Source organism: Perca flavescens, chromosome 18 (genome assembly GCF_004354835.1).
Source record: "Perca flavescens isolate YP-PL-M2 chromosome 18, PFLA_1.0, whole genome shotgun sequence".
Classification (NCBI taxonomy): Eukaryota; Metazoa; Chordata; class Actinopteri; order Perciformes; family Percidae; genus Perca; species Perca flavescens.
This window is the reverse complement of record NC_041348.1, coordinates 22,333,376-22,360,086: the sequence shown is the minus strand read 5'-3', so window position 1 is coordinate 22,360,086 and position 26,711 is coordinate 22,333,376. Positions and strand designations below refer to the sequence as shown.

Sequence of the window (26,711 nt, the reverse complement as noted above, 5' to 3'; positions counted from 1 at the left end):
AGCACTAAGAGGCCCGACGTGGACTTGTGACACCCTTCCTTTCATGCATGAGATTGATATGGCATGATCCTAATAAGCAGCTGTGCATAGAGCCTACATCAGATAAGCATACTCTTTTAGGTCTCAGAACATAATTAATTATGAAAAAAGAGCAGTCCCCTCTAGTTGTCTGTGTTGGTACACTTATACTCCGACTTCCCTAAGTGCATAGTCACAAATGTGGAAAAGTATCCACTGCAAGCGCCAGAACTCTCCTGTGCATCATTAAATCCTTTTAAAGAAGTTGTCCAATTTATTTTACTGAAAAGATGGATTCAAGTACATCCCAACTGGCATGTACAAAGAGAGACCGATGCACCAGCCAATGTGCAGCATTGACAGCAAGTTTATAGCTAAAACTGGTGTGTTTTGGCCTCTTTCCCTCATCAGGATTCTCAAACAATGCTTGCAAATTTCAATTTACCAACATACCATCTTCATTTTATAGAGCCTAGCAGGTATTGCTAAAATATTGATCGTTTTTGCGCCCCAAATTTGCAGCTCATAACCTCAAGTAAAAAATGTATCTATTAACTAGTTATTAATTCTCTTTAATGTATAATTTGTACCCTCCAATTTGTAATCCTTGTTGTTTCCTTGTCTTTTGTTACCTTGAAGTGATGGTTCGGAGTAATTTCACCCTAGGGTCCTTTGCACCACGACCTCGAGCCAAACAACCCCCCAGAAGCTTTTTTCACCTGGGTCGAATATTGGGTGAGTGAGCGTTATAAATTACAACACCGAAAAGAGATACAACAAAAATATTTATTATTTTAACTTATTTTTTAAAAGTAGGGATGTTAACCGATGACCGTTTGACCGGTGGTTGACCGTTTCAACGTTAACCGGTCAAAATTATTGTTAGTCGGTTTTTCATAAGGCATAAAAAACGCTGCTGCTGCCGTAAAACCGGACAAGGCAAAGTTAAGTGCCGCTGCGGAAACATCGGGTCCTCTTCCAGCAGTGCTGGAGGAAAACGGGCATCTTGCATCGCAAGAGTGCTGTACAAAAATGTAATTATAGTTTGTGTGTGTGTGTGTGTGCGTGCGTGTGTGTGTGTGTGAGAGAGAGAGATGCGACAGAGTTGAGAAATTGCAGGCGCGGCTCGAAATGGCTGTTATTTCAAATAGCGTAGCATATTTTAAACTAAACGGTTAACCGGTTAATGAGGCTCGGTGACCGGTCAAGAAAATATTTAGTTTTCGCCATCCCTATTTAAAAGTGCTATAGTACAACTAGCAGGAGACAGGTTATAATTGAGGTATGTTTGGAGACATTACCTTATTTAATCATTAAATTAATAAATATTTTTGTTGTATGTCTTTTCGGTGTTGTAGACGTCCCTAAGCACTCGTCTTACTGCCGGTAGCAGTAGCAGCAGAGAGCAGAAGCCAGCAGGCAAGTGTTTAAATAAACTCCGTTAAAAATAGTTTTATGAGTGCATAACCTATTTGTACTAGTGTAGAACTAGTTTGGTATAATTTCGGGCATTATTAGTGGGGTAATGTATAAGATACACTCTTGGATCCATTAGACCCTGCACTAAGCTATTCAGCTGATAACGCTAACTCTCCAAATGTTTGATCCAGGCGAAAAAAGCTTCTGGGGGGTTGTTTGGCTCGAGGTCATGGTGCAAAGGACCCTAGGGCGAAATTACTCCGAACCGTCAATTTAAACATTACTAGGGCTGGTTATCGTTCAGAATTTTTCGATCCGGTGCCAATTTCGATACCTCAGTTTCGATACCGATTCCTAACGATACTTTTTTCGATACCATATGTTTTAAAATTCATTTCAACATCAACAAAAATACATTAAACACAAAGCTTTTATTTTTCACCTTAATTGTGAATCAAATCAGTTATCATTGTTAAAAAAAATCGGGTAAAACTGCTCACTCAGAGTAACATTAATAAAAGTGCCTTGCCTTGCAAGCTCAGCCTGTCAGTCAGTCATCAGGGCAGAGAAACCACTGTTGTGCCCGCTTGTCTAAGAGGAAGTGTAACGGCAACAGCACCGCCACCGCTTTCGGCTCGCCATTAATATATCGCAGCAAACGTTGTCTGCGTGAAGTTTTAAAAAACTGTAACCACACTCGAAACCAACCGTGACTCTCTGAGACTTCAACAAAACTGCAGACAGTTTACTCCGTCCGCACCTCTCTGTGTGTGCGTGCGTGCGTGCGTGCGTGTGTGTGTGTTGGTCAGAGCTCCGCTCTGTGTCAATATGCAGAGAGGACAGATAAGCTTGCGCTTACACGCTCAGATGCTTTTGGAACCGAAATTTGGCACCGAAAGATAAAGAATTTTTCGATACTCATAGGATTGGAGTATTTTTTTCGATACCATAAAAGTATCGACGTTCGGTACCCAGCCCTAAACATTACGTTACGTGAAATAACATTTCATTTTAAATTAGTGTCTGAACAATGCTAAAATAGAACTATGTTTATGCTTCATTATCTTTCACAGTACATTATGTGTGCAGTAGTTTGTCTCTACCTTGTATGAAGCCGCACTACTGTTTTACCCATGATTAAAGTAAATAATTCCTCCGCAACTGTTATTAACCGATGCACAATGTAGTGGCTAAGAAACGTGCTGTTCAGAAGAGTAAAAAAAAATTGCCATCAAATCATCTCTGTTTTTCTCTCAAAAGCTTTGAGTTACCAATCTGCATAAAAACATACTTTTACAAATAAATTGGTCACATTGCTGTCTATGGCATGAGATGCATCAGATCTGGTCAGATACACAGTCTGATTGGAAATGATACATTACCACAATGTTGACTGTGTACATTGTGAGTCCCCGCCCAATGGTATTTATCACAGAGGGCCTTTGTTGTCTTGAATAAATAGACGTATTACTGGGAGTCCAGAGTTCAGCCCACACTGCCTGCCTGCCACAGGCACACGCTCAATCGTTAAGGGAAAGAAATGTTGATTGCTCGAGCATTTGGATGGGAACACCACAAGTCAGTTCGTTATGACAGCGTCGTAGAATTTCCTAACAGTGATATTATTTATTTCAATAAAGACCACTGCTTTGACACAAGGATAACAAGAACTTAAAGCGTAACTCTCGCCAAAATGCAACCTAGGGTCTTTCACGTTCACGTGGAGAGTCCCTGGTGATACTTAAAGCAAAGTTTCATGTTATGTCAAGCCTTCTTAGTGTTTTAAAAATAGCGATTTTGATGCTATAATAGAAGTGCACCTAGCACTCCCATTCAAAAGGCCATTTGACCGAAAACGACAATACAGTAAATCTTAAAAGTGGCGTTTCCGTCCTCATTATGCTTTTAAACGAAAGTTAGACTCGGGTACATTCACAAAAAGACCCTAGGTTGCATTTTGGCGAGAGTTACGCTTTAAATCAAGTGAGTGCGCTTTTTAACTATTGCTTAAAAATGAACACATTTAGAACTCATTTAGAAAATCAAGCAGTGTTTTAAAATGGGATACATTTTGGCTTGTGCATCTCACAGGTCAATAACAAAAATCCCTTCAAGTTCAAATGCTCTTTCTAATTTGTATTCACTTAGCATCATCACATGCACAGCAGATCATCTGTAATGTGGTATTTACAACCAGTACCTTTGGTTGGTTTCAGTGGTTATTAACACTGTTCTAATTGGCACATCTGCCCTAAAATAAACGCAGCATTGCTGCAACTGTTCCCCTCTGTAGACGTGATGGAGGCTTGTGCATTTCATTTGAAGAGCACACCACTGCTTGTGTACCACGGGGATTTGTAAACTTGAAATCACAAAGATATCTTTTTCTCTCTCTCAGAAATGTGAAACTTAGAAAGAAATAATAATCTAGGGGATTTCTGCAGGCTGAATATTTAGTTGCTTGGCAACAGTTGTTGGTATTTCATAGGAACCTTCAAGTGAAGGAATTGATGGAAGAGCCGGGTGGGGTTGTGGTGTGTTTGTGGCAAAACGGAAACATGAGTGAATCAAAATGGCTGTATGGACAAAATGGCAATTTCCCCAGGCCTGAAGTGGCTATGTTGTTTTGACAAATTGGCCCACATGCAGGACAGTTGTTTACCAAAACCAAACCAAAGCCATTTGAACAGCGTGGCCCACCATTATTGAAGCCATTTTAGAGAACACTTATTCGTAAGCTCTAAACTTTTCAAATAATTTTTTCTTAGATTTGTGATAACTGTGCATTTTTAAAGTGATGTAAAGCTGCTGTGCATAGAACTCTTTTGATTGCTTAAATGAAGGGGGTCTCTGCTAGACCCAAAGCTGAAATATTATATCTTCTCACTGTGTGTCTTTAAAACCGATTCCTCACAAAACTCCCCCAGCAGCAACATTTGCTGTCCATGTAAACTCTCTCTCACCAACGCTGTTTTTCTTTGTTCCTTCATCTTTTGCTTGTTGTAGCCATTACCCGCCTCTATTCGCCCTCTGGCAACCAGTGAAGAAGTCCATGACATTGATGCAAGATTTTCTTAACACGGTTTCCCATCCGAGTCCATTTTCCTCATCAGATTGGGAGTTTGGATATTTATAATCTTGGGGCACCAGCTAATGGTATTTGCAGAGCGAAATCAGTTTAGCGCGTGTTTTTCCGTAATGGCTTTGACTGCGTGGCATTGCCAGCGGCCCTGTCTTGAATGGTGGAAGGATGGCTCTAATTTGGGCTAATGGGTGACTCAGCCGTCATCATCATGTGTCCCTCAGTGGGCTGCAGATGGCTGGTGAGCCATGGGTGCAGCGGGGCCGACGTTATACACACAGCACAACACAATGCATCAAGTCAGTGACACATGCAGCCAACACTGACATTTGTAGAGCCACATCTAGTGAGATAGGGCGGACGGACGGGGGGATGAAATTAGACTTGCTTAGCTATAGGTGCACAAAACACAGAGGAAAAGGTTAATCAGTGGCCAAGCTAATCGAATCATTTGTCATCAGATTAGATTAAAGCATTGAACCTCCCCTTGGGCAATCATCTAGGGAGATAGCTGCGGCTGTGCGAGGCACAGGTCTCAAATCGCTGTGAAATGATAATGCATGGTAAGTGACTGCTCGCTTTTGTTCAAACTCTACTTATCTGCACATGCTTGAAAATGGAGACAAGGCGATTGAATCACCGTGGCAACTGGAACGCAGGGTGGATGCTAGGCAGGCAGCTTTAACAGGGATGGCGGCCCTGTGTGCTGGATGCTCTGTGTGATGGGGAGGGATGGGGGGGCATCGAACAACACGCTGGAATTCCCAGTGGGGCAGCGTCTGACTGAGGCCAGGCAGGAGTGCTGCAGTGGCTAGTTTACATTCCACAGAGTCGGTTAAGCTTCACCAACCTCTGCTCTGCTTAGACACACACACACACAGACACACACACACGCTGATATATTTTCAATTTTTCAGAAACATACATATTTCTGTCAGGTCCATAAAGTCAAGGACACACATGACAATAAAAATTATTTAGGAAATTTTTATTGAATAATTGCATTTCAGCTAATAAATTCTGAATTAAATTTTGGCGGTATGGCTCTGTTCAGGGAGTCCTCTGACCTTTCATGAGCACCATGAAATAGCAGAGAGTCAGAGGACAGCAGCATTGGGGAACGCTCACACAGTTTAGGACTGTGTGAGCTGAACTATTCCCCCACATGAACAGAGCAGCAACGATGACATAGAAGCAAATGCCACGTCACACACGACCAGGAGGAGCTGGGGAGGCGGCGGGCGGCAGAGAAGCGTGCAGCAAGCAGGCAGGAGCAAACTGAATCTGCTTTAAATAGGGCGCCCTGTTTGAGTGTAGCCATTGAGCAGCGAGGGGTGTTGACCAACTGATGGGCTAATCCAGATCAGCTGATGCAGCTCAGCTGGAGCAGATCAGCTGATGAGACCGTGTTGATGGCCAATAGCGTTAGCAGCGTCTTGACTACCTGGCCTGCCAGAACTGACGCTGACGCTCAATTTACTTTTCCTGTATGTCCCCACGACTACAAAATTCTTATACCTCCATCAACCCATCACTACCTATAACACCAGGACACAATCATATTTTGTCTCACATCAACCATGTAGGCCGATAACAAACCACCTCATCTGTACCACCTAACCCCCACCCCCCTCTCATCCCCAAGTAACCTAGGCAACAGCGTCACTTTGCTTCATTGCGGTGGAGGGTAGAGGAGGGAGGGAAGGTAAAGGGAGCTTGCATCTGGTCAGTCCCAGGGGAGGGTCCAGCCAGTTTACAACTGTACAGAGCAGAATAGGCTTGGCTCCCCCCACTCTCACCTCCCCTCAGAGACCCATTACCAGGGGTCAGAGCTCTGGTCTTGGGGCGGCTCTGCGCAGGCCTCTGTGTGCAACCTGCCAAAGATCAGCTGCGTGACCTGAGTACATATGTGGGGCATGCCTGGATTGTGAGGCGGTAACTGGTGTCTGCTGCGTATCACCGGTGTATGAGCTACTGAGGGAACAAGGGGGGTAACAGCAGCATAGTTGTCTGAACTGTGCAGCTAAAATAATATGGCCCTGTTGTCTTAATGACAGTTATCTACCAGACCGAATTGCAACGCTGATTTCGGTGCCTTATTTAGGTGCCACTGAAATGCCTGCGCTTCTCTCTGATGCTCCGAAACGGACGTTAGAGGCAACCTAAACATCGCCGCATGTCACGCTAGTTTACACTACACCTGGCAGCAGGTAACGTTAGCCTACCATTAGCTAGCAGCTGGAGTAAACATGGTTAAAATGCTGACATCTAAATGGTGTAAAAGTTTGGAAGTACAGTGTGTCACCTTTTCAGCCCTTCTGAGTTTGCAGGTATGTTAGTGTAGGTAGAAGTGTTGGAAGTGGTTCAGTCATTTTTTGAGTCATATTGTGCCTCAAAAGTTTTAACTTGCTACTGTGTAATAATAGTCCATTTTGCATGTTTGTATGTTTTCCATAATCTTTTTTTTTTTTTTTTCAGCACAAATTTATTTGAGCAAACAAGCAAAATTGAATGCATCTCAAGTATGGGGAATTGGATCTGCTTTTTTCATGCAGTTTTTATGATTTTAGGCCGTAGCATTTGCTTTATTTTTACATGCAGTAAACTTGTAAACTGTAACGCAATCCAATCCAATGCAGTAGCCTTCCAATAAATACTAACTGTACCTTTTGTGTATGTTTGATTATTTGCGAGTCCGTGTCAAAGAGATGTTGAGCCAACTCTGCAGTCAGTTTTGAGGTCACAAAAAAATAGCACCTAACAGCATGTTGCAATACAATACTAAGGGGTTTCTGTTATATTATTTTTATTAAAACACTGACAACATAATCAGAATCAGAATCAGAATGGGTTTTATTGCCAAGTACGTTTTTTAACACATAAGAGGAATTTGTTTTGGTGTTGTTGGTGCACATCACACATTCTCTAAATGGAATATTAAACAATATAAGTATAGGTATAAACAATATAAGTATAAGTATATGTACACATTATATATTCAATTAAAAATAAAGATAGAAATAAAAAAAAAGAAATAAAGAGCATTACAGCAGAGAGAGAACAGTGGCATGAAGAGCCAGGTGGAGAGTCAGGGTGGTTTCCAAGCCTTGTTAATAATTATTATTATTATATTATTATTATTATTATTATTATTATTATTATTATTGTAATCCACTACAGCACCATCACAAACTATAGCCTCAAAAATGACTACAGAGTTGAGTCAACACATCTCTGACACAGTGTCAACAAAAAATATTACGTTCAAAAGAAGCACATATAGCAGGGCTATTACATTTTTACATTATTGGGTTGATTTAAAATGCACCAATCTTATGGTATTTTGTCCATCTCCTGTATGGAAAGAGCTGTCACTAGGCCATGTATTCAATACAGTGGCGTTTGAACCACAGCCTGTACAAGATGCTGTGGAAATAATTGATGGTATATTTGTTTCACAAAACTTGATTGATTGATCGATGATCAATTGGGAGTATAATAGTCGAGTGAAAGTTAGGTAACGCTTTTGTCATAAGCTTATAATAGAGTGAGAGACTTTTGTGCCTGAGCAAAGATGAGATATTGAGCTGACTAAATGAAATATCAACATAAATGCTGCCAAAATACAGCCCACTTCAATATGGACACACTAATGAAAAATGATGAAAACAACTGTCAAACAAGTGGTGGGCCGACAATTAAGAGTATTTTACAAGTCATCAATAAACATATCCCACGCCTCCCTCCGTCCCCCATCACTGAAATCGACTGCCAACTATTGGGAAACGCTGCATGCACTACACGCTTGTGGGCCTTTAGGAAAGCAGAATGTGCCTCTGTGTGTGTCTGTGTTTGGGGAGATGTATATTTTTGTGAGCATGTGCGCCTGTGCTTTGGTTGGGGCCCTGTATGCTTGAGTACGCATGGGCTCTGTGAGTCCTGTCTCACCCCGTGTCGCCCCTGGCTCTAATGGAGCCACTGGAATCAAATCAAGGCAAACTCATTACTTGTCCTTTTTTCCCCCCAAGAAGACAGCATATAATGAGAAAGCACCAATATGGGTCCAGCAGGAGCCTGTGCCTCTGTGCTGCTGCTGCTGCTGCTGCTGCTGCTGCTGCTGCCACCACAGTTACCCATGAGGTCTTTCTCTTTGTTAGTTAAGGGGAAGAGCAGGCACAGACGTCCCTTGCTCTGTGGTTGTTAACCAGCAGTAATGACTAGGCTGTGGGGAGCCAGCCTACCAGGCCAAGACGCTGGAAGCCAGTTCCCCTCTGCTGGCCTTCAGCTCGCTGACAGGAAGGGGAACAGAAGCAGACTCCACAGAAGACATTGGGAGGATCAGATCCGACAGATTAAGAATGCAGAAAGGGAGTGGGGGGGAGGGGAGGAGATTTCTACCTCTGGACAGACCAAGACCAAGATAGACCATTACTGACTCCCACACAAGCACATGAGATCCAGCTAGCACCCCGCCTGTTCACAGACCTGGTAGTAGATCAATGCTAGCTGAGCAGCGCTAAGATCAATGCGTACTTTGTACAAAATGTGCCTCGTAGGTTTTCCAGGATCGTGTATTATTCGCAGGGATGTGATTAGAATTTCTTAGCCAAGCGGCTGTTTGAATTGGAGAACTTTGTAATAGGCAACGTCTTAGCTGAGGATCTTCCAACGCAATCAAATAAGACTGGCTTTTATCTCAAGATACAAAATGAAATAAAAACAAGCTTTGCCTGTGGTGTTTTAGTACATAAAAGAAATTTGCAAGTGCATTTCACAGTTGAGTGGTTTCTATGATCTCGTGTGTTTAAAAGTTTCCAGATGGTCTATGTTTATCTGTGATTAGCGATCTATACACACTCATATCCTGTGTGCTGTGGTAGAGAGGTATTATCACATTGGTTTATTGTGTTTGCGTTACACATGAGCAGATCAATAATTTAGCGGGAGACACGCAAGCCATCTGCATTACAAGGCAATATAGCAGCAATAACACGGAATGGCCTGTTTGTCACCATGCCCATTGAATGGTCACCAGGAAAAGCGATGGGAATAACTCTTTTGTATGCCACTTGGTAATAAATGTGTGGATATGGATGTTGTATGGATAGTAATATACATTTTAATGAACCTGGGACAAAATCCCAAAGACAAATGCAGCCGACTGCTTTTTTGCCCGCAAAAGTTTTAGTTTGCAGATTCTAAGATGAAACCATCAATGCTGCCTGATGGGTGGATTAGCTGTTGAGGAAGCATTTTGTTTCTTGGCTTGGCTGGTGTCGATAGGTTGCAGCAGGCATGTAGTTGTGAACCAGGGTAAGAGAGCTGGGAAAGAAGTGCAAAGACGGGCACAAGCAAGACTTGTCTTAGCAGTTTACATCAAATTGAATGTATCAAATGAAGAATTTATCACACTGTGAGTGTATCAGGGAAGATGGTAGTGCTTTTATCTTTATTATTATCAAAATGTGCTATCTACTGCCTCAGCCCAGGGCAATAGTCTCCATCCCTTTTGGTGGATTGCGGATCGAGTGCAACGTTGTGTGAAGATTCACAAACAACATCTGCAGCAGTGGCGGCCAGGCACTCCCTCTGTGCCTCATTCTCCTGCCAAGTCCGCCCACGTTCCGTCTCATCTGCTCAGGCCACCATCTCTTCTTCCCCTTCCTTGCATTTTTCTGCTGCCATTGAATTCGAGAAGACCCGTTATCCGTCTGGACTGTTGACTTAGCACAGGCTGGTCCGGCACTGTGGCTTCACTTGAATGCAACTGAGCTGAGCTGACTGCAGTGCAGAAATACAATAGGCAGTGCATTATTGATTATGTTTGTGATCTAACCTTGATGCTCAGGACTACCCCCCTCCTCTTCCTCGTTCCCTGTGCCCATGCATAATTTCTGCAGCAAAGGGGTGCATTTTTTTACCCCTTAATAGAAAGTTGGGTGAACTGTAAGAGATTTCCACTAACTATGGATTCGGCATTCAAGTTCAGCTCCCTCGGTTTACCCGGTGTTGGATTCTTGTTCTAGGCCTGTCAAAGGTCAGCATGGCAGGCTGAGAAAAATTGAGATATAGTCTGTACAAGAGTGAAAAGAGAGAGCTCTGTTATAAATAGATGCCATCAATCAGGGGAATGTCCTTCATTTGGCATGCATCAGTCCTGGAGGGAGAAATGCATATTCAATCTTGAACAATGAATGTCAATCACACCGCTTTCACCAGACACATGACAGCTGTGCGCAGTGGCTGGTTCCACACTTAGAGAATAGGAGCTGCAAGCAAGTGAAGGGGTGAAAGCCCAATCGTTGCACAAGGGAACTGAGTAAGCAAAAAAAAACAAAAACTGCTACCCTCCCCAGAGAAAGATTGATGGGCTTCCCTGTGCTGTCTAGATTTGTGTCAGAACCGATGTTTAAGACAACTGACAAGACGCACGCGAAACATTACATATATGTAACGTCGATGTCATGTCTGATGCGCTACTTGGCTGAGTGTCCGAGAGCACGGTGAAGGAGAGCGACACCCCCCTACGGGATGTCTCTCGACGGATCCTCGCAACCGGAATCGGGGCAGTGAAACAAGGATGCAGCTGCTCCCAGTTGGATCACAACGTTCAGCCAGCAGTTGAAGTGTTTAGTCTCTTCCGTCACCTTCAGGGTGTTACAACGTTGTGTTGTGTAAACTCCTGTTCTGGCTTTTCCAAGTATTAATAAGGTCTTAGCTTCTGCTCCTGCACTGGATAGAAGGAAGGACTAGAAAGAAATGTTCCCCTTTTGTGGCAACGCGTGATTTTATTTCTCTATTTTCCTCTGCGAGAGATGGCAGAGAAAAGGAGGGATTGTTTTTGTAGTTGTGATTGCATCAGCTCAGCGTTAGCACTGCCTGGTACGCTGTGTATTGAGTTTTTTCATCTGCTGTTAGTTATGGGTTTTGAGCAACAGGTCCTGCTTAGTGTCAGGGTGTGTGGAGAAGAGAGATGTGGTGTTTGTTTTTTTTCGCTCAGGCTCCCTTAATAGGGGACAGTGTGCCAGTATTTTTCTTTAAGCACATTTAGGAGACTTCATACCCTAGAGGTGAGGCAGGGTTTTGTTTTTCAATGAGTCTTGTGTCTTTTTTATTGTCCTCTGGAGGAATGCAGAGTTGAACCATTTAGGGCCAAGCCCCAATGACTACACTAAAAAAGCCTCTGGTTATGAAAAAGCCACAGAGGGAATGTTTGCACTGTAGCCTGTAATTGTCAGTTTCATTACACTCACTAACAACAAATGGTATATCCGAGTCAAGGCTGAATGTAGTGGATGTGATTAGTGTCTCCGGCAAAGCAGAAACCCTTCAGCCTGATGACAGGATTGTTTTCCTACAACACCAAAATAAACTCTTCTTGAACCGGTCAACGGAAATCATGCCAACCATCGCTACAGTGCTATATCTCAGACAAAGAAAAAAAACTTGTTTCACATGAGGGTTTGCACATGTGCTACACAATCTATACATTAACTACAAAAGACATACAAACAGGTCACATCGATGGAAGGAGCATCCAAGCAGAAGCTGATGACCTGAGCAGACACACAGTGCCAGACGTAGAGCCGGAGTGGAAGAGACGGAGGAGAAGTCAGGCACACGAACGAGTACGGACCCCAAGCAGAAAACGCAACCTGACAGGGACGAGGAGTTCCGTCAATATAGCTTGTGTTGTGACGCGTGCAGGCTGCTGTGGTGGAGGGACAGGGAAGATGTGAGTCTCTTTAAAGAAAAATGGAAGAAAGAGAAGGGCGGTGAGCATAGGTTAGGAGGTGCAAAAATTGGAGCCGTGCCCAGGCTTTCTCGTAATTTCTGTCTAATCTACGACCAAACTCGTTGATATGCAATCCCCCTGAATCCCAAAGTTGCTAAGTCATTTCTCATCATTAAGTTAGGGTAAGAGTATTTTAACATTTTCAAACAATCCTGACCCAAAGCAAAGCAATTAAATGGTACATTCAGTTGCAAACGTACCCAAGGCTGTTCTTGACGGATCCCAGTTGGTTTGGGTTTTAATGTCAAGCTCTCACAAAAATCTGCAAAGATGAGGAAGAGGAAATGGAGTTTAGAGATAGCCGGCGACCAGAATAAAGCAATAGGGAGTGGAGCAGAGTTGAGAGGAGGACAGCAGTCAGGCAGGAGTGTGGCACAAAACACCCATCTCAACTTGTCAATTATTAATTTCGTAGTCCGCTTCAACATTTATTCATGCCAGTCAGCAGTCCATCACAGGCCCAATACAGACGGATTAATGCATGCAGCTGTGGGCAATTTTGAGTTTTCATTTCATCTCCCATGCACGTCTTTGGAGTGTGTGAGGAAACTGGAGCACCTGGAGGAAACTCAAAGGGAAGAGCAAACATGGAGGGTGAAGTCGATGTTTAAAAGACCAGTGAGCTGAGAGTCAGGGACTTCTTGCTTGGAGGTGACATGCTGACTATCACTGAACCCCCAGGTCTTACAGTGCATGAATGCAAAGACAAAGAGTCATTTAAAAAAATATATATATATTTTACATCTTATGCAAGAATTTATTTAGAGCGGTGGCACTTAAAAACATATGGAATGGTGTGTTATTTGAAAAGTAAGGAATTTGTTTCAACAAATGTTTAATCTTATAATCAGCGGCCTTCCTGCATGTTCCAGGTATTTGGTCTTTCTTGTCTTGGAAACAGCAAGATTTCAAGGCGGAGCAGAGGATGAATAGATATGTCACATGTCTCACTGCTGACATGTTTTCGAAGTGTGGGGATTTAAGGTCACAGAGCAAAGGAGCTAAGGGTTGAAGACGAGAATGGAGGTAATGTAGCAGAGAGCAATGAATTGGTGGGAGCTGTGTGTTACTGCTGTTTATAGAACTCCTCCTGTATGTGTCAGGACTCGGGACCCTCTGGGAACTCTCTTTGGATCCCCCTCTGTCTCTGTGTCTACAGCCGCCATCTTTCTTCCGATTACCACCTCTCTGGCTCCTACTTTTCCTACCACACTCCTGTTTTTTTATTTTTACCCTGTCTTTCTCTGTCACTGTTTTTCTTCCTTGGGGTTCTTGCTGTCTGGGCATTCTTGTGCTGTTTACTTCCTTGTTTTTAGTCTTCCTCCACTGCTGCTGTCTGGATCTCTTCTGCCACAGCTCTCCTCTGCATTTTTTCTTTCCCCCTGGCATTGCTTTGTCATTCAAGGCTCAGCCACTGAGAGGGCACTTTGACTTTTGCCCCGAGCCAGGGTATAATTGGAGTTAACCGCTGACCGTAAATTCTGTTGCAGAAGATAAGTGAGGTAGGGAGTGTTCAGGGATGGGGTGCACTGCCTATTGTGTTGGGAATGTAACTTATTGCACAAGAGACCGCCAATCCCCCTGCTCTAGTCAGTCTTGGCTTTTATTGGGAGATTTCGATAGGAGATCAGGACAGTTTTTTATACTGTCTTCTTCTTTGGCTGTGTCCACTAACTGCTGGTTTCCACCTCAGACACATTCCTTCTCTGACTGTTCTCAATGTGATACCATTTCCCATTACTTTCATGCCAGCCCTGTCACTTGGACTGTGGTTACACTTAAGGCCATTTCAGTGTGATTTTTTTAAATCTGATCACAAAGAGTCTTTCATAGGTTAACATAGCTGCGCATCCACACTCCACCTGGAAATGCCTATTAAATCTCCTATGGTTGTAAAAACTAAAAAACTTCACGTTTAGAACACCTTTAATGCCTGCACTCTCCTAATACTCCATACATGTATTGTGCTGCAATGTTTCAACCCTGCTGGGTCTTCCTCAGGCAAATGGCATTCAACAGTGGCTCAAGCATAGTGGATAGGGCACAGACATGGTCAGCTGATCATGCATCAGCTGACCTCATTTAAACTACTTACCAAGGCCTTGATGGGCCTAAGTACCACCTTTACCATAGTCACCACATAAAACCATTAGTGATACAATTACATATATGCAATATGCACACAGACAATGAAAAAATGAAAAAAATGGCCAAAACCCTAACTTACAAAATAACATTATGTGCTACACTTCACACGATCATGGTAAAAGGCTTCTTCAGAGAGAAACCTTTTGGGTTTAATACCTCAACACAATGTCTCCAAACGGCTTAAATGAAGAATTTGATATAAAGCCTTTTCTGTAATGTCTTTTCTTGTGATACTGTGTGTGGGATTGGTCTAATGTGAAAAATAGTGTCAATGTGGGATAGTGTAGCACATAATGTTATTTTGTAAGTTAGGGTTTTGGCCATTTTTTTCATTGTCTGTGTGCATATTGCATATATGTAATTTTATCACTAAAGGTTTTATGTGGTGACTATGGTAAAGGTGGTACTTAGGCCCATCAAGGCCTTGGTAATTAGTTTAAATGAGCTCAGCTGATGCATGATCAGCTGACCATGTCTGTGCCCTATCTACTATGCTTGAGCAACTGTTGAACGCCATTAGCCTGAGGAAGACCCAACAGGGTCGAAACGTTGCAGCACAATAAATGTATGGAAGAATTAGCAGAGTGCAGGCATCTCATTCTTTTCAGTGTATCCAGCCCCTTTTTGCCCTGCACCTCACCGGTGGGGATGTGCACACTATCACTACTGCTCTAGAACACCTTTTAATTCCATTCCATTTTTATGTTGCTCTCATTGTGAATTGTAGCCAAATTACATAGAATTGTAATCACAATGTGAGCCTGACCACTTTCAAGTCTTGTTTCAAAGGTCTGATTGTAATCTGAGCATAATCCATATTCAGTGGATCCAAGTGTATCACAATATGCGTCACTGCATATTCAGATGATAAAAATCATCACACAATTTAGCACAGTGTAGAAGCAGTGAACAGTAGCTGTTCTCTCTGGCTGTCCTCTTTATTCCTCCTCCTCTCCCTCCCTCTCTTGACCACTGATTTTGTCATATCCCTTCTTTTCGCTCTCTATTTTCTCTTGTGTATTCAGTCACTCATTAGGCCACTTTAAAGTAACTGAATGAAGGTTGGCACCCTCTGTATGGGGTCATCACAGGCCCATCCACCCTCCCTCACTGCCCCCACCTCTGTAGCTCATCGCTGGCACCCCAGGCCGTGAAAGGTCAGCTGTCATCGGGACTCATTACGAAGAACAGAAACTGGAACAGACAGAGTGTGTGTGTGTGTGTGTGTGTGTGTGTGTGTGTGTGTGTGTGTGTGTGTGTGTGTGTGTGTGTGTGTGTGTGTGTGTGTGTGTGTGTGTGTGTGTGTGTGTGTGTGTGTGTGTGTGTGTGTGTGTGTGTGTGTGTGTGTGTGTGTGTGTGTGTGTGCAAGCAGCAATATAGTTCAAGGTAGATAGATAACTCAGACCTTGAGTTTCCCCCTGTCTGTTTCTTGCAAATCTTCAACACTGCTGTGCCTAAAGTTAATGATCAATATGTAATGATGTTTAGCCCCACAATTTCTCTGCAACCCTCCCAAATAAACACTTGCACCTTTTAATGCCCTTTCTGCTCCAGGCATGATAAATGCAGCTGCTTGAGTGGCATCGACTCTGGCTCTTTTTCCCTTCTCCCTTAAAACACACAGACACACACACACACACACACACACACACACACACACACCGTTGCAGAGGCAGTTCATCACCCTCACTGACACGGTGAATTTACAATGCTGTCCTTGACCATGTCTGAGCCCCGAGATCCACCTTCACTCGTCAGGAGACAGATTGGGTTGGCAGTTGGGACCTCTGCCCAGGTCCCAGTTTTATTTGGACATAAAAAGTAATAAACAGAGGAATGATTGGTGCCTTTTTTTACTGCAAATCATATGTCCCTCCATCCTAATTAAAAACTTGTTTGTATAACCGGCAGCACAAACATGCCCCGCCCACCACCGGACCAATGAGGGGTGTGTGTGTGTGACACTGTGTTTGTGTGTGTGGGTACCTATCTTTGTGTCACTGTGTGGGTGCACGTGCGTGTGTGAATGTGTGTGCATGTGGATTCTGCTGTCAGCGAATTCTCCACAGAGATAACCTTGAAGGAGAGGCTGTGTGCTTAGCTCTGATACTGAATGCCAAGCTGTAGCGGGCTCAGCGGTTGCGTGGCTAGAACTTCTCTGAGACCTTTAGCCACTTCTGCGAGACTTAATCTCAAAGTTACGATGAGGTGGGCTTTCTTCAGTACTTTCAAGTGGAGGCCCCGCTCAGATAGTCGGTGCTCGGTGATGAAAGTGTGTGTATGTACACCATGGCCTCCAAATTCCCATTAAGTCAAGTGCAACCAGTACATCAATGCTGGGATAATACTTTATGTGAGTTATGATAATTTGATTAGATATAAATTAGGATGCATCATGTGAGCACAATTTAAACTAAAATATTAATGCTCGTAAATCTAGATTTCGACATATCTGGTCCCTCTATCTATCTATCTATCAAATTTTCAGATGTACATATTTTGTACAAATACATATACTCCTCTTTTCTTTTTTTTTCTTTGAAAATGTTGGTGTGTGCTAGCCTGGCCCTGCCCTCCTACGTACTTACGCTCAATTTTCATTTCCCTTCAGTACTACGTGTGGGTTTGCGGTATAGTCTTGGGTTTCCTCCAGCAAAATCTTTGGCGGTCCAATCAGCGAACAGAGGGAGTGGCTGAGAACAATGATGTTGAGGCCGTGCGCTAGAGTTGCGGCGGCGAAAGATGCAAGCGAAGCCATTCGGTTCGTTGTGGCAAACGCCGCCGAATATCCAGAAGTTAAAGCCCAAGAAAGAACAACCTTTGCTGAGTTGTGTTGGTGGCCATGATGTTGTAGCCCTCCTCCCCACGGGGTTCGGGAAAAGTTAGATTTTCCAGCTCGCTCTGTTAGTGGTGAAGGAGTTAGCTAAGGCTAACGCTGGCGATGCTAATGCTGAATATAAGCCTTGGCGGTCTGCCCTCTTGTTGCACATGCGCATGACATATGTCACGACCAAACGTCAGCCATTGGTTATGGCAGATCCAGAGTGGCTCTGGGCAGATCCAATAGTTTTAAACTTCAACAGAGTACCCGCCTTTAAGGAAGTTAACACTTGTCAGTGGAGAGTGGCCAGACTCTCTGTACAAATGAAATGTACAAGAGCCTGGTAGGACCAGGCTAGGTGTGTGCAGGGCTGTAGCCAGAATTTTACAAATAAGGCGTTGATGATAAAAATCCTTGTACTTAGCATTTTTCTTGAGTTCTGCTTTTGTAGATAATATCTACCTACACAATGGTCTAAATGCTGTTTTTAAGACTTCTTCACTCTACTAGAAGTATCATTCTGGTGGAGAACCACTAAATCTCTCCATTTTATTTCAATTTAACGCAATTGTTTTGCCTTAAAACAGTAACATTTAAATGTATTTACTCCAAGAAATATATCAAATATCAGCTTTTAAAACCTCACACGTGCGTGCATGCGTCAGTCAGACGTTTGCCAATAGTCATATTGATAAAGAAAAAAATATATAAATGTAATCGTAATGTTGTTTTTTGAATGCAAATGGCAGGAAACAAGGGAGAAAACATTCAAGGTAACAAGCCTCCCTGAACCATTGGTGTTGTTCTTCCATGTTGCTGCAGCTTTTTTGGACTAAATACATTAGGATCCATTTTAAGTGTTACATTTTTTTTTGCCTTTGTTAGTTCTACTATGTAGTGTCTTTGGTTCTGGTACTTGTATTTGAAACGTGTCAAGCCCTGTGTTCCCTACATTAGTGTGATCCATTACTCGGGAACTGGGGTAGAGGCTGAAAGGTCGCCAGATTGAACCTCCAGACCAGCTGAGAAAATAGCCGGAAAGGCTGCTCAGTGGCTATTTGTAGGAAACTGTGGCTGCACCAGGCAGCTATCGGGTGAAAATAAGTGTAGCTTTATGGCTATAAAGAAATCTGTTTCGCAAGAACAGCTTGCTCAGCAAACCATCCCTGGATAAATAACAGTTAGAAATTGCTGCCAGAGTCAGAGTTGATATTTCCTTTGCTGCATTTCTGTAGTCCAAACACCTGCAAGCTGCCCCCTCCGTTGTGCTCATAAGCTGATAATGCGATTCAGACATCTCAAATCAAACTGGTCATATACTGGGATTGAAAATGTATTACAAACACTTTTGACAGTATCAACACGAAAATACAACTCCTTTCCAATCTTACATCTGTCTCCTTTGGTATCCTTTTAATGCTACATTGCATTTGTTCCTGATCTTCTCCTACACACATCACATCTCTGCCACTATGCTACATGCCATAACATGTAATACATCTTGCATATTCCTCTTAAGCCGCCTACACATGATAAGTGATTTGCTCTCTGCTCACCGCTAGGCAGGGCGCAGAGCAACGTGCAGAGAGCAAAGCACAGGTATTTGTCATCAAGGGTGACGAGGAAGGTAATTCCCGTTGCTAGTAGAGCTGGTCCGATACCATTTTTTGCTTCCCCATACCGATTCCGATACCTGAACTTGCGTATCGGCCGATACCGAGTACCGATCCGATACCAGTGTGTCATATATTTTATTGTTTTAACAACCGTATACTACTATCCCTGTATGGATGTGATATTATTTCTATCTTTGTTGTCGGTCTGGCTCAGGTTAAACTCTTTGTGAAACATGAACAAACACAAACAATGAATGCCCCAGAACTTTCTTTTATTATCCAGTTTGACAGTTAGTTATAACGTAAAAAGAACATAAATAAACTACTTTAACGTAGATTTTCTTTAGAAAACGTGGTATCGGATCGGTGCATAAACTCCAGTACTTCCTGATACCAATACCAGCGTTTAGGCAGTATCGGAGCCGATACCGATACTGGTATCGGCTCATCTCTAGTTGCTAGGTAACGACAGCTGTTATCTCATTGGTTGCGCTTTCGAAAGGTCAGCGGCAACTAGGTCAATTTGAAATAAGTTGAACTTTGAGCTCAGCGCAAAGCAGCAAATCAGAGTGGTGCGCGACACCAGGGGTAGCACAACGCATAGTTGGGCGGCACCGCCCTCCCCATAGGAAATCTATGGAATGGCCAGCACAAAGTGGTTTTGCCGCCTATCAAGTGTAGGCGGTTTTAGGGTTACCCCTAGCAACACATAGTACCCTCCTGCACCAACATGGATGAGAAATTACATATATATGGTATAAATGCAGTCCCTTCCACTTGTCCCCGAGCTGGAGTGGTTGTGTTGGTGTAATAGAAGCCGTCCTCAGCCGAGCTCCATGCATAATTCAACAGTGGACCTCATCGCGGTGCTTATTGCCTGGAGACCGGAGCCGCTGATGGATGACCTCTGCTGTGGCTTGAGTCACGTTGAAGATTAACCAGCAGGACTGAAAACAGGTCATCTCTGCTGACCCCTCAGGCTCCTGCATGTTGCTGCAGCACACAGGCATTTTGTGACAGTGGTGACAGTCCGCCCCGCAGTGCCACATGTACCACGCCAGTCTTCACCGGCCGAGCAGCCCCTTCGGTTGTCGCGACAGCTAGGTGAAGGGCATTGTGGGCGAGTGATGATGTTTGAAATGCAAGGTCGAAAAGAAGATTTGGGGAGCGAGTGTGAAGGTGGAGCAGCCCATTAATGATCAGAATTCCTTCCATTTATAAAGTAGGAAGACTGCACATTGAAAAGGAAGCTGTGACATATTTCATTTTGTCCGTAGTAGCCCAGACCTCGCAATCATGTTTGCATTTGACTGGGAAGATGAGGAAAGAGGGGTTTGGTGGAAGGAAGTGGAATAAAAAAAGAAAAGAGGCCCTATATGGCCAATTTCTCTAAAATCCCACTGTCAGCATATCTGTCCCACAGTCCAACTTAGAAATGATTGTGCCATAGTAGGGAACTTTAATTTATTTATTTAACTGACATTATTATAATTTCCATTATTTAGGCCCCCGGTTCGTGGTGACTCGAGGGCAGATGTGAGAGGTTTGAGAAAATGCAAAAATCTTCGGCTCCCACTCAGTAATATCTTTTGTGAAATATTACACTACCAGATCTTCATCGGTGGAATAAATTGTAGTAGAGTATAATTTTCTCTCTAATCAGGCCACATTCTGCTGACACAGGACTCAATAGAGGTCTCCTCATTCTTTTAGTTAGAAAACACAGCAATCTATGAATGCGTTTCTTCTCTCCTTTGCCACTGCTTCACAGCCAAGGCTAAACTAAAAGGCATGTTGAAAAGAAACGGTTAAACCTTCTTCACTCATTTTCTGAAGCCATTCACTGGATTTGATAATTGTCATAATATGCAGTTAGGTAAAATGGCGTTAATTTTAAAGCGGAATTAACAGATTAATCCTGCAGATTGATACCCTCTGAAGTCAAGTACATCTCTTTAATAATGAGTATTGGGTGCTTCCAGTATTTAATTGCAGGCAGTTGATCTCAGGTTCTGTTACCTAACCTCTACACACTGAGCTAAGGTCACATTTCTCAGAGAGCGCACACTGTTCTAAAATCTTTACTCAAACTGTAGGGTGAATTTGCTTTGGCTATTGTTACTAGACTGTGTATCGGTTTCACCAAAAGTGTGAGATGCTGCCATTTCTAACATTCAAAAACAAACATTTATGAACTTTAGTGTGACGGATGTGTTTTTCTGTGTGCTTGGTCTTTTACCTTTAATTACGCTGATCACATTTTTTTGTTTGCTTAAAAAACAATAGTCAAAATCAAAGCAGCAAAGATGAGATATTCTGACTTTTAGTCCCCAGTATGAGTGAAGCTTCAGCAATGCTACAATTCCCAGTTTTTCATTAGACCTTCCCACAAGTCACAAGCCAAATTGGAGACAATTGATGACAGCATTAGTGCCCTGATGACATCATCAGCGCCAGTAAATACAACTTTTACTGCATGTGTTATAGTCAGGCGTATAGCACGTTTTAGCTTGTACGTGTCATCTGAATGGATATCACTGACAACCAGTGTCCCAGGTAGGCCATTAACTGCAAGGACTTCATGGTAAGTTCTGTTTGTATACCATACATATATTACCAGCTCAGCTTGATGTTCAAGTATAAGCCAAACAACTAGCTAGAAGTGTTATCTCAAAAAAATTCCCATATCCTATTTGGCAGCAGTTGCCTGCCTCATCCAACAGTTTAATATTTATCAGTTTTAGTCTACTGAGCACAAACCTCATTATGGCTCCTCAAACACAGTGACAAGGGTTTTTGTAGCCTGCCTTTTAGTAAAGTCCCAGTGGTGCAATAGCTGGTGGAGTACTACCCTCTTGCAGCTCTTTTAAAAAAAAAAAAAATAATAAAACACAGCTCAGCACATCTTTGTGCCGCATACATAAAGAAGAGCCACCTTTGTGTCAGCCTAGGTTAGTCACAACAGCAGCACTGACAAGGAAGTAACGTCTGCACAGATTTCAATAATCCCAAATCATTCAATAAGAAATAAAGGAGAAGAGTTGCACCTCATTGTTCCAGTGATCTCAGCTCAGCTGCTACATTTCTGGGCAGTTTGTGCCAGCGAAGCATGAACAGTCTCTATGGTATTACAGCATGGCACCATACGTCCTACCTATTAACCATGCTGCCATGGTAAACATGAGTTACTGTTAACCTACTTCTGTGCTGCCAGGCGAACCCCAGCAGGAACACTTTCCTCTGTCTTGAACACTCATAGGCAGATGCACCAGTGTTTCTGCGACATGTCAATCAACCGCACCCCACCATTGCCAATCACATGAAGTCTGAGATGCTAGCCATTATTCCAGCACGCTGTGGTACACACTCCGAGATGTTAGCACACGTACACACACACTTGGATGTCGTGTGCACCGACACACCTGCCAGTCTTCATCCCATCACACGACTAGTCTCAGTTATGTGGCAGGGCTTTGTTGGGGAGTTGACAGCGAAGGTTGCTTCGTGAACCCGGCACGCGACGATCTCATCTCCCCCGCTGCTTTGGGATGAAGGGAAGTGATGATCCAGGGATTTTTTTCTTTTCCTCTGCTCCAGTGAGCTCACCGTACAACCTTGACAATGTTGCATTCTGTCACGGAGGCTACGGGGAATGGCAGCCCGCATTTGGGAAGGAGGAAAATGCTTGTGGAGAACTTTGTGGGTTTTACCTGTCTCCAAACAAATCCATTAACTGACAGGATTAGTCATGCCTTGACTAAAGTGTTGGAAGTGGGTTGTGGTAGGATGTGGTTGAAGATGCGGTATAGGATGTTGAGGAAATAAAAGATGTAGCGTGTGCGTGCGTGCGTGTGTGTGTAATGTGAATGCAGGCAGGACGTGTAAAGTTGAACATCCCTGTCCTGCCTCAACAGCAATGCAGCATAGCTCAGGGACTGCACATTGCTATGTAAATGCAAATTGCAGTGTCATGCTGATCAATCCTGTAGGCTGCTGAGACAGGGTTGTGTCGGGACCAGTCTGCAGCATCTAACTGTTTGGTCGGTCTGCCCTGTTCTGTGCTCTCTGTTTCTGTGTGGCACTATATGAGGCATGTGTATTGCTTGGCTCTCCTCTTCAGGAGAATTTGTCAATCTGGTTTTGCTGGCCTAGCTCTTATGATTTTAATTTGCTTCTGTTTAACCAACAAGCACATAAAGTATTTGTAAGACAAAACAATAAGCTCAACTAATTCCCATGTCTTTCTTTGTTTTTAAAGGAAACAACTCCAATAAAAGAATCCTGTGGGACTGGAAGGAAACAGCAAGACGGTGTGGGCCATCTGGTCAACACAGAGCTGGGTGGAGGGGAGGAGTCACCAAGCGGGACATCGAAACACAGACATCAGAGCATGCTGGCCATGCTTTAGCACACGCAGGAAAGGCTGGTTGATCGCTGGAGAAACACCTGCTGCCTTTTCTTACACACCCCTGAGCCACAAACACACGCGTCTCCCTCTCATCTGTCATTTTCTGTACACCATCCCTGCAAAGATGCCCATGCCAAGGGTGGCGCTGTGGCACTTGTGGTGACGGGGCACAGAGTGTGTGTGCACATCCGGCAGGCAGGCCGGTGGGTCGGTTGGTGTACAGGCACACCAAGAGGCATTTCTGGGTGGGCAAGGTTGCACCATGCGGCCCTGGGCGGGTTCATGGCGTTGGATTACCCTGGTGCTGTTGGCCTGGGGCACGCTCCTTTTCTACATCGGTGGCCACTTGGTGAGGGACAGCGAACACCCAGAGCGCTCCAGCCGGGAGCTCTCCAAGATCCTGGCCAAGCTAGAGCGGCTCAAGCAGCAGAATGAAGACCTGCGGCGCATGGCCGAATCGCTCAGGTAATAACAAGCCGGTTTTTAGAACTGAGTGGATTGACTGTAACAACACCAAATGTTCTTTTCCTAAAATTGTTTAGATGTGCATTAGTATTCTGTTTATGTGGTTACAGAAATCATAACCTAGTTTCAGATAACTGGATAAGCCCAAACCTGGCTTTAAGAAACCTGAATACGCTAGCTGGATGACTGTGATTGAAACCAGTATACGGCATACATGTGAGTCCAAGCAGCCAGAAATCAAAGAGGGTTCACTGAGATGACTCAGTCGGTGCAGAAATAATAGTGTGGCCTAGATGTCGAGGAGTGAAAATGACTTGCACGCAGACAGAATTCAGAAACCTGGACACTGTTAAAATCCTATATGAATTACCAGATTTCTACTTCTATTCCCATGTAAACACCATATCCCACATATGAGCAAAACAAAGTTAAGACAAAAAATCAGGACATCCATATTCAAGTTCAGTTGTGTTCAAAATAATAGCAGTGTGTTTAAAAAAGTGAATAATGCTCAAATCCGTAGAATAGCTTTTTAATTCCATAATATCAATGCATTGGAAACACTGCACATTCAATTCCAAATCAAAACATGACCAAAATTGATCAAATTTGTGTTATACCTTTACAGAATGTGAAGAAAAAGGAATATTAGGCGGTTCAAAAAAATAGCAGTATTTGCATTTTTCTTTACAAACTCAAACATTTACTGTATGAACTGAAAACTGTCTCAAGGGTTTGCTTTACTTTGAATCACTGCACTAATATTTATTTGCATAACCATTATTTCTGAGAACTGCTTCACATCTGTGGTGCATGGAGTCGACCAACTTCTGGCACTTGTGAACAGGTATTCCAGCCCAGGACGATTGCACTACATTCCACAATTCCTCTGCATTACTGGGTTTTGCCTCAGAGACAGCATTTTTGATGTCACCTATGGGATTGAGGTCTGGAGATTGGGCTGGCCACTCCATAACATCAATCTTGTTCATCTGGAACCAAGACTTTGCTCACTTACTGGTGTGTTTTGGGTCATTGTCTTGTTCAAAGACCCATTTCAAAGGCATTTCCTCTTCAGCATAAGGTAACCTGACCTCTTCAAGTATTTTGATGTACTGAAACTGATCCATGATCCCTGGTATGTGATAAATAGGCCAAACACCACAGTATGAGAAACATTCCCATAACGTGATTTTTGCACCACCATGCTTTACTGTCTTCACAGTACTGTGGCTTGAATTCAGTGCATGGGGGTCGTCGGGACAAACTGTCTCCGGCCCCTAGACTTAAAAAAATAAATAATTTTGCTCTCATCAGTCCACAGAATTCTCCTTTGGCCAGTCAATGTGTCCTTTGGCAAATTTCTCTTTTTTTCAGCAATTGGACTCTGCGGGGGCTTCTAGCTGATAGCTTTGCTTCACATAGCCTTCTTCTGATCCTAACAGTACTCACAGGTAACTTTAAGTCTTCTTTGATTTTCCTGGAGCTGATCATTGGTTGAGCCTTTGCCATTTTGGCTATTCTTCGATCCATTCGTATGGTAGTGTACCGTTTTTTCCCAAGTCGTTCAGGCTTTGGATGCCATTTCAAGGCATTTGAAATCATTTTGGCTGAGCAGCCTATAGTTTTTTGCACTTCTTTATATGTTTTCCCCTCTCCAATCAACTTTTTAATCAAAGTCCGCTGTTCCTCAGAGCAATGACTGCAACGACCCATTTTGCTGAGTATTTCAGTGTGAAATGCACTATAACCAGCATGCGCAACATTTGCTTCCTTCCTTCCTTAAATATGGGCCATAATTGATGCCTGTGTCTTCACAGAATCAATCCCCTCACTAAGTGAACACAACACTGCTATTATTCGAACCAGGGATGCACCAAAATGAAAATTCTTGGCCAAAACCGAAAAAGAGGATACCAAGACCGAAAACCAAAAATCGAAAGAAATTATGCCAATTATTAGTACCATTGCATTTATGGCTATGACTGTGTACTAACTTTACTAAAATCAAGGCATTGCAATTGTATAAATTAATATTAAAGTTTAATTACAAAAATATCTAGCAGAAATAGTAGTCACATACAGTATATAGTAGCCTAAGAACAGAATAGCTTACCTATTATTGTTATAATTATTATTATTATTATTATTATTTGAGTGACTTTCTTGCAGGATTTCACTGAACATATCAGACAACGAGGGTGCATGCCCCTCATCTGGTGCAGAGAGACCAGTCTTTTTTTCTGCGTTCTGATCTCCTCCTGCGCTGGGCGCTGCTCCGTCTCCATCTCCACGCGGGTTCTCCTCATCCATCGCGGCCTGGATCATTTCTCGTGCTCCCTGCTTTATTTCCGCATCCAAATAATGGTCTTTATAACACGGATCAAGTACAATCGCGATGAAGTGCAGAGGATCCGAATAGATCTCACTGAAACGTGTGCTGACAGAATCTAAGAGCGTACTTTTCATTGTTTTCACTCCGTGGTCCGTGCTTAGGAGACGCTTTGCAGGTGGAATGGGTAGGCTACTGACACACGTGCAGGTCGCGGTTTCTGTTTGCGTAATCACAACATTTCGGCCGTATTGTTTCGGTGATAAAAGTATTTCGGCCGAAAATTTTCGGTGCCCGAATATTCGGTGCATCCCTAATTTGAACATGCCCCTTTCAATTACAGATTCAGTTACACAGAATGAGCAGCATACATGTCATGACTGTTTTCTATGACTCTACAACACTTACTAGTAACTTATTTGCCATGTAGAAATATCTTTTCTACCAAAGAATTTGATTGATGAAGTAAGTGATGTTGGACTGCTATTATTCTGAACACAACTGTAAATGTAATGAAAGTTAAGCAAGGTCTTTTAGAAACAAACCTCACCTACAGGAACAGCTGAATCACTTTCTTCCTTTTCCATTATAATGATCTACAGGTCAG

The 26,711-nt window shown here is 43.2% G+C and overlaps 1 protein-coding gene across 2 annotated transcripts in view; it reads left to right on the top strand.

Moving 5' to 3' along the window:
* fut8b (fucosyltransferase 8b (alpha (1,6) fucosyltransferase)) overlaps positions 1 to 26,711 on the top strand; it is a 94,706-nt gene that overhangs the window by 31,977 nt on the left and 36,018 nt on the right. For both annotated transcript variants that reach the window (XM_028605974.1, XM_028605975.1), the window contains exon 2: positions 23,158 to 23,772. In XM_028605974.1, the coding sequence (XP_028461775.1) occupies positions 23,570 to 23,772 (203 nt within the window). In that variant the 5' untranslated portion in view covers positions 23,158 to 23,569. The remainder of the gene's footprint in view (positions 1 to 23,157; positions 23,773 to 26,711) is intronic.